The sequence below is a fragment of the Xyrauchen texanus genome, chromosome 9, assembly GCF_025860055.1.
Source record: "Xyrauchen texanus isolate HMW12.3.18 chromosome 9, RBS_HiC_50CHRs, whole genome shotgun sequence".
NCBI classification, from domain to species: domain Eukaryota; kingdom Metazoa; phylum Chordata; class Actinopteri; order Cypriniformes; family Catostomidae; genus Xyrauchen; species Xyrauchen texanus.
In genome coordinates this window covers 24,655,117-24,667,653 of record NC_068284.1, presented here as the reverse complement: position 1 = coordinate 24,667,653, position 12,537 = coordinate 24,655,117, and the positions used below count along the sequence as shown (strand labels likewise).

Sequence of the window (12,537 nt, the reverse complement as noted above, 5' to 3'; positions counted from 1 at the left end):
GCATTTATAGTAATTTTACAGTGGCTTGGAATGTGGCCCATCCAATCAGTATTTAGAGTTAGAACTATCAGTTGTATAATAAAGCTTTTATATGCAAGGACTTGCTATACACTATTTACCAATATGACAATAATATGAACAGGCACTGAATTTAGTTCAACCCAGTGACTCTATCATTATATTTACTCTATCATAAAAATATACTGTATGGTGACCATACAGTGCATCCAGAATGTATTCACAGCGCTTAACTTTTTCCACATTTTGTTATGTTACAGCCTTATTCCAAAATGGATTAAATTAATTGTTTTCCTCCAAATTCTACAAACAATACTCCATAATGACAACGTGAAATAAGTTTGTCCACTAGCGACTTCAAAGTACAGGGATGAGCATCATAAAGCGATAAGGTTGCTGGATGTGTGTTAGGTGACTTAAGAGAGCAGAGATGCTGGAGAATTAAAAAATAAATAAAACACTCTCACCCTTAACTGGACCGTCTAGTGCCTGCAGAGAAAACATGATAGTCATATGTTAATATGACGTTATTATTTCTTATCTATTATTTCTTATCTTTTCACTAAACTTGAAGGATAATCAGCACATATTTAAAAGTAATGTTTAATCAATCTTACATTTTCATTGTCATCTTCAGAGGCTTTTTTCAAAGGTACACCATTCTCAAGCTCATCAATCTCCTGTTCTAGTCTGTCAAATTAAAACAAGGATTCTTAAGGTAACTCAAACTATGTGCAGGTATGCAAATAATTGTTTTGTTGCGGTATTACAAATATAGGCCACCCAAAAAATGGTAATTTTTCAGCTAAACTCTTGACATTCGTTGCACATCCATGAGTGATATGAGAGAGACTCATTGCTTAGCGTTAACAACAACAAAAAAAGTTTCCGCATGAATACGGGTGCCACTGTGAACAAGCTTCTCTCGTGCACTAATAAACACGCAACACATATGAATATTTATAATGACAAAATACTTAAATTTGGGGTTGTTTTCCACCAAAACCTATCGTATACATTTAAAAGACTTGCAATATGATGCACAAGTTGCATGGACTACTTTAATGACACTTTTGGGTCCTTTTTTAAGCTTCAAAGTAAGTACATTTGAATAGACGGACCATCATTTTTTTGTGTGTGTTTTGCATAAGATAGAAAGTCATATGGGTTTGGAACAACATATGGGTGAGTTAATGATGACATCATTTTCATTTTTAGGTGAACTATTCCTTTAAATGATGAAGTATAGATTAGACACTGGTCTTAACCTGAGAATGGTCTTTTCCAGTTGTTTGGTCTTGGCTTCATCTGCTTCAAGTTGTTTCTGTGCCTCATCCTCCCCACTGGATGGCGCTCCATCCAACAGCCACCGCTCTCTCAATGCCTTTGACTGTCAAGAGAAAGCCACATTACTTAGAGATTTCTATTCAGAGGCATCAACATCACAAACATTCTATAAAATTGTTCTCACTTTTTTGATTCTCTGATCAGTACATAAATAAACAAACACTTTCCAGTTAAAAATATCCTGAAATATTCTATTATCCTTATATATGAGTAGTTAGTGCATAACATGCCCATCAGTTGTGGCAAGAGTAGATCTGGCGCAACTTTACCCAATTACAATGTGCATGGATTAAATCAACAGGAGTGAAGTAGAGGTATCCAGAAAAAACATCCGGTAAAAAAACTTGATTTGAATTTAAAACCAATGCATAACATTTTAGGTTAACATTGGCTAAGTTTACATGTACACCAATACTCTGATTATTGCATTAATCGGAGTATAAGGAATAATTAGATTAAGATGTTTACATGATTTGGTCCAACCACTTCAATCCCATTGACATGCTACTTGCCATTACTGATTATTCGCTGAGAAATGTGATGTTTTAATGTTTTTTTTTATAAATGAATATTTATTACAAAAAACAACTTGTTGCAAATACGTCTCTTTAAATACAGCTTGACATAAGGAAATTTAGTCAATCAGTGTGCGAGTCCTTTTGAATGATTTATTAAAAGAACCACTTCATAAGTCAATTTCCACTACACCGGATGTGCTGTCTGATTTGATTCACTAAAAAGAATCAGTTCATAAGAATCATTTGTTTGTCAGACTACACTGTGTGTGAATCGGAATACAAACTAATTTCAAAGATGTGTTTCCTTCCCGTTGTTTTGTGGCATATGGTCTTTTTATCCGCCAAACATTCAATTCAGACAGCGAACGGGCATTCACAACTCAGGAAAATGTGTTTTCTTTTTCCATGGGGCTGTAGATGGGGGAGCACCACTGCTGGAAACAGAGCATGGAGCTGCTGTTTTACATGAAGCCAAAAAGTAAGTGCAGCTTATTTATCGCAATATTTTCAAACCTGTGCTTGAGTTGAACATGATCCGTCTGCAGAACTGGTAAAGGCTCACTGAGTGGAAGAAGCATTTAGAAGCATTTTAGTCCATTCATTGTAATTCAAATAAAAAATTCTGCTATACAAAATACAGTATTGCTGTACTATAACTAAAATGGACCTAAAAACCAAACAATAATGTATTAAATATGACATACTGTTTACACATAAATTGAATCTAAACCTTTACTATCAATTTGTTTACTAATAATAAAACATTTTCTTTCCCATCAAGACTTGGAAATTGTGATCCAATCACTTATCACATCTAGGTTGGACTCTTGCAACTCATTGTACTGCCCCAAACTGCGTTATCCCGCCCCCAGCTTGTTAAAAATGCAGCAGCTAGGCTTTTAACAGGGTCAAGAAAGAGGGACCACATTTCCCCGGTTTTAGCATCTATACACTGGCTTCCGGTGAAATTCAGGGTTGATTTTAAAATTCTGATTTACAAGGGACTATCTGGTCTTGCGCCTCAATATATCACTGACCTTCAACACCCTTCCTCCCCCAACAGAGCGTTCAGGTCTTCTGATCAACATCTATTGAAGGTTCCTCATTGCCGTTATAAACCTAAGGGTGACCGTGCCTTTTCTGTGATAGTGATATCTATGAAATAGTCTCCCTTTACATGTGAGGTCAGCTTCATCATTAGCCATTTTTAAATCTTCTTTGAAAACGTATTTTTACTCTGTGGCTTTTGAAGAGATAATTGATTCGGTTGAAGTGGATAAATATATTTTTCATTATGTTTTATATATTTAAATCCGTCTATTTTATATATATTTTGTTGTTTGATCTGTAAAGCACTTTTGGTCAACTTCTGTTGTTTTTAAAGGTTCTCTATAAATAAAGGTTGACTTGACTTGTTTACAATTTCCTCAATTAATAAATTGCATTCATTATAAGTCAAGTAAGAATTTCTGCTGGCAGGATTTCATCTTGGGATATGCACAGAAACCTCAATTAAAAAAAAAACAACACAAAACCATTAAATTATGATAACATTGTATTTTAAATTTTTCTTCAGTATGTGTAGCATTTGTGTAACTAATAGCAAAAGCATTTGTAAAAGACTTAGAGGCCGTTCAAACAGAACATGTTCTTGCACTAAAAAACAAGACAGTGCAGCTAGAAAATAACTGTTTTTAACAATTGAAGTTCTTTTTAAATTGACAAAAGAACTTGCGTGAGGCACCAGAGACACAGCGATACGCGGCGCAATTGTCAAATGCAACATCACATGTTTACATAGAAATACAACTAAAAAACAGCATGGATAGTGTAACGAATGAGGTTGGTATCCATTCAACTGACTGCCAGAGGGAGCACTCTCCATAATACTAGCCACGTTTACTTCCTGTTAGCACTGTATAAATAGCCATGCCTTACCTTAGATACTTTGCGAAGTATTGCCACTCATTTCACTGCCTTACCGAGCATTTTTCCATTGCCTATTTCATTGCCTTCTTGTTGTGACCATTGTGCCTGTGTTTCTGGATTACCGATGGTTGGATTACTGTTTTGCTTTGTTTGCCTGGTTGGACTGATTACTTATCACAGTTTACTTTGCCTGCTTCATCTACTATATCTCTGCCTGGTGTTTTGGATTTGTTTGCTGAGTCTATTAAACTTCTTGCATTTGGATTCTATCTTCACCTCCATGTCGAGCTACAATGGTACAATGGTACAATGGAGCCCAACATATCAAAGATGTCAAGATGGTCCTCTCACACCTTCATAAACACTAACTCTATGTGAAAGAAGAGAAATGTGAGTTCCACACTACCCATACAAGATTCTTAGGATATATCATCAGTCATAAATTTGTTGAGATAGATAATTCCAAGATCCAGTCAGTCACAGAATGGTCAAGACCCAATTCAGTTAAAGAATTACAATGTTTTCTGGGCTTTGCAAACTTTTACAGGTTTCAACTACAACTACATTTTCATCTCTAACCCTTTAACTTAACTGCTCAAAGGGAAACGATCCAAATGATTCATGGAGTGACTCTGCTCAAAAGGCCTTCAAAACCCTCAAGACTACTTTCACAACTGCCCCCATTCTGAATCATCCCGATCCTAACCAACCATTTGTAGTGGAAGTTGATGCATCGGACTGTGGCATCGGGGTGGTCCTCTTTCAGTGCCATGGTAACCTTGGAATACTTTATCTTGCTTTCTTCTCTCATAAACCGAACTCTGCTGAAAGGAACTATGATGATGGAAAAAAGAGTTACTCTCCATGAAGGCTGCGTTAGAAGAGTGGCGCCAACACTTGTTCAAGTCCGAGTCAAGACCGAGTCCAAATACTCCAGATTCTATGACAAGACTAATGCTGAGTTCAGAATGATAAACTATCTATAATAATCTTAGTACTTCTGCCATGTTTGTCTACGAGTAGTGTGGTAGTATGCCATTCCAAACAGGTTCAAGACTATAAAAATATGGACTTGAGGCCGATCTTGAGTACTACAAAACAGTGATGTAGTTTCTCAATCAATATGAGCTCATAATTGCTGTACACATAATTGATAATAAAATAATTATCAAAGTTTTGGCAAATTCTTTTATAGATTGAGCATATCTCAACACAGGGCAGGTCACTTTTCCAAAAAGTATTTAATGTCAATGTAAAATAGCTCAAGGATGGGCAAGGAGGAGACGAGAACCGGCTTGTCAATATAAATGATAATTTAATGAAACCTTAAACCAAAACACATAAACAAACACACACGACGGACATGCCCATAATTCTCTCTCTCTCTCGAACCATCGTCACCGGCCGCCTTTATCCCTCGCGCGCCTCATCAGGCCGATTGCGGACCGGGCGCGCGATATTCTGATCGGCCGCCCCCCCCCCCTCCGCTCCACAGTCAACTACCCATATATTTAAAACATTCAACCTATATCCTGCTTCCTAATTGCATATTGACAAATGAGCTCTTGAAAAATGAGATAATGCCTGATTTGATGCACTGGGCTGAAGTAAACAAATCTCCTTGGTTGTCTGTAACATTAGGGTTGGTGTAGCACATGACCATTAGCTGTCCATTAGTTCTTCACTTTGGGGCATTCTCTACTGCTGCTAATGCACACACTGCACATTAATAGAGAGTGAAACATTCTGACAGGCGCCAGCTAAAACAGGGCTTCCTGCCAGAGCTTCTAGTCCTTCTTGGTAGGAAACAGACAGCAGGGTTATAGTTGCAGGATTAGAGGATGCGCCACTACTCTCTGACAAAGAGAATTTCAAAATCTGTGCCTGATACAGAGAGGGAGAAGATATTTTGAGAACAAACAGAGATGGCACTGGTCTGTCAGGAGTAGTGCAAGTCAGTCTGATGAAAGACTCACCTTATCAGCTAGACTAACCAAAAATACTCTGTGATATTATGTGTTGTGTGCAACAATATGAAAAATGATGGAGTGGATATCAATAATTTCAAAGAATATTAAGAATGACTAGAAATACATAATTTACAAACAGATTTTTGCATTATAACTCTCTCAAATTTAGACATTTTAAGGCTAGACATAAGCCAGTTCCTTCTCAGACCAGCATAAAAATGCTGAACATATGGAAATTATTCAATAAAGTTCTGTCTCTTCAGTGAATTGGTTCAAACACAAATAAAACTGTGGTCACTATTTCTATTGATCCCTTGAAGTCTGACAAAAACTAAATACATTTAGACTAATGTCACAAATGTTTGCTTTAAATTTTTAAATGCAACAGACTGCAAATATTTCTAAAAAGTACATGGTGGTAACCTAAAATTGTTAAAAAATAACCTGAAATTGGGTCACGAAACCTAGTTAATGCCCAATTTTTCACACCTCAGACTGAGCAATAACTCTTGAAATGGGTGGGAAAATACGTAAATATGTGGGCGGGAATTGTGGGCAGGAAGAAGGAAAACGGGAGGAGGTCAAAATACAAACACAACAGAGATGGCTGAACCTCACATTATGAGTGGAGATGAAAACAAAAGAGTTTGGGGCTATAAATTAATCGTGGGACAAAAGTGTGAAGATACTTTCACATACAATGAAAGTACACAGGTCCAATAAACAAAACATTAAATACACACAGTTTTTAAAAGTATAGCCACGATACTTAAAGATGCACTAGTACTGTATAACTGCAGGCAGGAGATCTCCTAATTGGTGCAAAATCTCCAAAAGAGGGTGAAGTTACTCCAAAAAAAGGGGTGGCACAAACAAAAGGGGCGTCACTTTCACCCACAGTTAAGGTTGGGAAAAGGGTTATGTAAGGGGCTCCCAATATCTTTAATGGCAGTTTGGAAATCCTGGAACACCCCTTTTTTTTAGCACTGCCTGCAGCTATATCCTTCTTGGCTGAACACTGCTTTTTGCCCGTGCTTGACATTTGATGTCGCGCTGCTTATCTGTGAGAGCTGCAGGTCGAAGTTGTTTGTTTCATCACTCCAGCAGGGACCTCTTGTTTGGAAATTTCATCTTTCCACTTTTACTCATTCTGCTTGACTCTCTAGTGGATCACACTCCTGTTTATCAATACCATACCATCATTGGTACCATTGATGACAATTGCACGACAGTGTCATGTGTTGTCAACATGGCAGCGCCCATGAGAGGGCAACCTGCTCCATGTAAAATGAAACAGCTTTTACAGGGTTTCTGACATGACTGGAGTCTTCATCTCATGTGAGTGTACATTATTTTTAACATATTTCTTAAAAATGCTTTTAAAAAAAATAATAAAACCTTTATGCATAATACGCTTTAAATTACCCTAGTGTGATAAAATCGCTTACTAATTTTGTCTGTGTAAAGTTATCCAGTATTTCAAGTCCATTGTTATGATGACTTAACACCAGTAATCAATAGCAACCAGTACATATCTTTTCACATCTCAAAAAAAGGGGTTTCATGACCTTATAAGGATTTATTTCAACCTGATCTAAACCTTAAAATGAGTTTATGCCATGTAACTTATAGGCCTATAGTCAGTTTCATTCAGAAATGTTTAATAATATTTTAATAATATACTTGAATCAAACCAGTTCATTTGGATTTTGCCACATGAATCACCTTTTTAGGTTAACATTTTCGACAGTATTCCTTGCACTTGCAAGACAATTCTTTTCACAGCAAGTTTTCACAGGAAAAGCTTAGACAGAATTAGTAGAGCATTTAAGTTCAGAAGTATGAAGAGAAGAAGAACTGTTACTGCAAAGACTTATTTATACTTAATTCATCCCCCCAAAAATAACTTTTGTTGGTGTAACCTACTTTTTAAATACAATTTTTGACTTGAATAAATCCAGTTTATTTAGGCCTTGTTTAGACTGCTACTAAAAATCCAATTTTTTTGCATCTTCAGATTGTATCCAGATGAGTTTTTGAAAGTCTGGACAGAAAAAAAACACATGAAATCAGATTTTTCGAATCTGATTCAAACCACATTGGGAGGTGGTTTCAAATGCGATTGAAATCAGATTTCTTTTTTCAGTCCGGACGCTCTGGCTGCTCAATTCAGATTTCAAAACGGTGACTGCAGCACGGAACATCGCAACATTTACCAGTCTCCCCGTCGCTGAGTTTTTCTTGTGGACAGGGCGCTTAATTGGAGAGCAAGATGATGCACCTCAAATTTTCTCGCATCTGTTTTGAAAGCATCGTCACATGGGTACAAATCTGATTTGATCATTTGCAATAAATAGTGCGGGCAGTCTGCCTGAAAAGATCTGATTTGAGAAAAAAATCTGATTTGCCTGCAGTTTGAACATAGCCTTGTTACCACATAAAGCAGATTTTTAGGTTACTTGAAAGAAAATGTTTACAGTGTAAAATTGTCAAGTGTAGTGATGTATGAAACTTATTGAGGAAACATTTGGTGCAACTCTGTCTGAGATCTAGGTTTAAGTTCTGCTTTTTTGTATACATTTCATGTGAATTTCATGTGCATTCTTCACTTTCATGTGTATCCATCTTTTTATCCTACAGCTCCAACAGTAATACAGTATCTAGTATATACTGTAGTTCAGTTATGTTTTTATTTTAATTTGTTTATTTGGTGCTATTTATTTGTTTTCCCTTTCTTTTTTCTCTTTAATCTGTTTATGAAAACATTCTGAAATAGGCATGTTCAAAATTATACATATTTTAATATTAATGTAAATTTTAAATATTTATACTTATTTAATAAGTGTTGAAAAATACAATGTAAAGGGATTAATAGAAAGGAGGAGGCGAGAACCGGCTTGACAATATAAATAATAGTTTAATATAAAACTGAAACAAAAAGACAAAAACACACAAAGGTGTCGGACAGCTGTCCGTAAATCTCTCTCTCTGTCTCACTGCAGTCTTCAGTCGGCCTTTATCCCTCTCTGACACTTGATTAGCCAGATTAGCCCTCCGCCCTGCCACATTCCTCCCTTGTTCTCTCAGGTCGGGGAGCCCCCAGCATGATGTAAACCCCCCACCACTTCCCTAGGGAGTGGCGTGCCTTCCGCACCATTTGCCGGCAGGTCATCCCCGTCTAGGGGACAAGGGGAGGCAAACAAAAAAAGTGTGGCACCATAACGGTGATCATGCCAAATTAACAAAACATTTTTAAAAGAGAGGGAAAGGCCAACACAGAGCGGCAGTGGAAGAGAGAGAGGAGAGAGAGAAAAAACACTTACTCACCGGTTCTACGATACGCCGTAGCTTGGTCCTCGGCCACTCCTCCAACCTCCAACAGACAACAGCCGCGCCTCCACGTACGGATCAGAGGCAGTCTTCTGGCTCCTCAGGAAACAGAAGGGGTCTCCCCCACCCCTGGCAGCGGTTCTACTGCTCCAGGCGGTCGGCCAGGAGCCCCTTCTCCCTTTGTGGTCGGCAGCCATCCGTCCTCTGGCAGATGGCCGCGGCTGCTCCATTGGCGTGGATGGTAGTGGCGAGGAATCTACTACGGTGCATCCCTCCTCCTTCCTGGATTTCAGCACCAGTGTGAAGGGATTAATGGAAAGGAGGAGGCGAGAACCGGCTTGACAATATAAATAATAGTTTAATATAAAACTGAAACAAAAAGGTAAACACACAAATGTGTCGGACAATGTAAATCACTCTCTCTGTCCCACTGCAGTCTCCAGTCGGCCTTTGTCCCTCTCTGAGGCTTGACTAGCCTGATTAGTGTGCGGAATCACTACCCGGCCCCGCCGTCTGCCCTGCCACATACAATAAAGGATTAAATGGGGGCCTGGGTATCTCAGCAAGTAAAGAGGCTGACTACCACCCCTGGACTTGTGAGTTTGAATCCAGGGCGTGCTGAGTGACTCCAGCCAGGTCTCCTAAGCAACCAAAATTGGCACAGTTGCTAGGGAGGGTAGAGTCACATGAGGTAACCTCTTTGTGGTCGCTATAATGTGGTTTTTGATCTCAGTGGGGCATGTGGTGAGTTGTGTGTGGATGCCACGGAGAATAGCACGAGCCTCCACACGCGCTATGTCTCAGCAGTAACGCGCTCAAAAAGTCACGTGATAAAATGCGCAGATTGACAGTCTCAGACACGGAGTCACTACGCCACCATGAGGAATAGGGCATCAAATAATCGCCCTAGAGTCGCTGCTGCCTCCAAAGGATGAGATGGCGGGCGAGTTGCGACATGTGACGAGAGCACACGCCACCATGGCGATTTATGTATGCTATCGTGGCAAGTATTATAAGCACACATTGAAATTAAAATTTCAGATTGGACACTCAAGTGAACATTCTGAAGAAAAAACATATACAGTATCCCTCTAATCATTTAAAGAATGGTAAATATCAAATAAAAGACCCTTTCATTGAAAAAGCACAGTCACATGAACTGGTAAAAGACTGAGGCAATTACTGACATGTTTGTGTGTACTCTGAAAAAATTACAAAATGGAAAAATACTCATCAATATTGTACTATTGAAAGTAAAAGTGGAGATTAAATATTTATCTGTTTCTCAACCATACTTATATCGCTTCAGAAGATATGGATTTAACCACTGGGTTAGTATGGATTACTTTTATGCTGCCTTTATGTTCTTTTGGAGCTTCAAAATTTTAGTACCTGTTCACTTGCATTGTATTGACCAATAGAGGTTAAATATTCTTCTAAAAATCTTAATTTGTGTTCAGCATAAAAAAGAAAGTCACACATCTGAAATAGCATGAGGGTGAGTAAATGATGATGAGAATTTTAAATTTCTGGGTGAACTATTCCTTTAACTTCTATTAATCTGGATCAGTATTAAACAACCCTTAACACAGAATGAGCAACAAGTTCTTCATTTTGTGTAATATTTGTGTAAAACTACTGTATCCATTCCCGATGTAATAGAAACAAGGCCAAACTGACACGCTCCTGTTCTCTTCCTCGCCCCTGAGCCCACACACTCAGCTCTGGCTATGTGACCGTAAAATCTGGCGTGGTGACAGATCTGCTGACATCACCACATGCTCACACCCATCCACATGAACACGTAACACAATCACAGCACAGAGGGGAGGACAAAGGATCCAAGTCTCGCGCGGTAGGAAACTCAGGCCTGTTCCATTGTTCCTTGCGAAGCAAAATCCCATATGCATAAAAAAAAAACAATAGCAGGTAAAAGACTAACAAACAAAAAATATCATGTTGTGACAGATAACAAAAGAGAAACAATCGCCTTGCAGGAAATTTGAGAGATGGGGATAGGCACGCAGGTCAGCTATTTTTCACCACTGATTCTCCAGAGCAAGCTTGGGATCTCTAGAATTTGCATCAATTGAGCAGTTGTCATAAATTTGACCCGAATCATTCAATCAATCATGGTAATAATGTGGCAGGCATCCAGATTTGATTCTGGAATTTTATGAAAAGAAGAGATTATTAACAAATTTAGATAAACTGCTGATTTAAAGGGGTCAGTAATTGGAGTAAAAGGGTATTTTAAAATGTGGTTGTTGTGACATAGGTATAATCACATAATGATAATTTATCTTTTTACACTTCCGTCAGGTAAGAGCTTTCACATTTTTAGCTAAATTGTGAAAATTCTCAGCTTGAGATTTAAAATCATCAACTTTGAAGCTGCTGTATGTAACCCCCCCACCCCACTATCTATTTGGGGAAAGGGGGCATTTGGAAACCTGTCAGAACAATAATTATTTATCAATTCTGTTTGGTACCACTAGTGGTGCATAAATTGCACTCTGCAATGAAAAACGGCTACATTGTGTACAGCTACATTGTAAGTAGAACAAGGTTATTTCAAATAAGTAAAATGGGTAATAGAAAATGGTTCTCAAAAACAGATATCCAGAGAATACACATGGGTGTTTCAAAAACAAAAATTTGCAAGAGAACTGGACTTAACATAACAATGCTGGACTTTACTTAAAGGGAGGACAGATTTTTCTCTTGTCCCCCAAGCAGGAAACTGCTGTTAAAACTCCCCCCTCCCCTTTTAGCAACTTAAAAATTGCCAAAAAATAATTCTCACATTTGACATTTCAGGGCTTTAAATAAAAACATGAATTGTTGGGCTAGACTTTCAGCAAAATACATAAGCTAGAGACACCAAAGCACTCTTTTGACCCTTTACCCCTGTGTAAAAGCCTCTGAAAGCAGTCTGCCTGAATGACATCACAGTGGCACAACTGCACACACACTTTTACATACAGTCCATACAGCTTGTCTTTAAAACACTTCTCTTTTTAAAACTTCATGCATCAGAGACGCACACAGCCGAGGACCAAGTGCACGAGAAAATCTAGGTAATTTGTGTCACACTTACTGTGCGCAAAGTAATCTGCAACATGGACACCCGAAGTATACTATGGCCTTTCCACTATCTATGAGTTGTTATTTCTTGGCTACCTTGAGATGCTGGAGTTGTCTGCGGTCATCCTCCAGTTGTCTTCTTTTGTTCTCAATCTCAGTCTCCCTTTTTCTCTTCTCCTGAAAGACAGAGACACAATATTAAACCCTGCAGATGGACATCCACAATCTTCTCACTCTAATTCTTAAATCTCTAATGAGTGTAAATCTCACTTAACTAGTTCAGAATAAATGAAAAATTTTACTAATTATGTTTTTAATGTGTTTAAAAAATAAAAGAT

General features: G+C 38.1%; 1 protein-coding gene across 2 annotated transcripts in view; it reads right to left on the bottom strand.

Moving 5' to 3' along the window:
* Window positions 1-12,537, bottom strand: part of palm1b (paralemmin 1b) — a 32,261-nt gene that overhangs the window by 1,877 nt on the left and 17,847 nt on the right. For both annotated transcript variants that reach the window (XM_052135013.1, XM_052135014.1), the window contains exons 3-6: window positions 12,296-12,376; window positions 1,287-1,408; window positions 636-708; window positions 486-507 (exon numbers count right to left, since the gene is read on the bottom strand). In XM_052135013.1, the coding sequence (XP_051990973.1) occupies window positions 486-507; window positions 636-708; window positions 1,287-1,408; window positions 12,296-12,376 (298 nt within the window). The remainder of the gene's footprint in view (window positions 1-485; window positions 508-635; window positions 709-1,286; window positions 1,409-12,295; window positions 12,377-12,537) is intronic.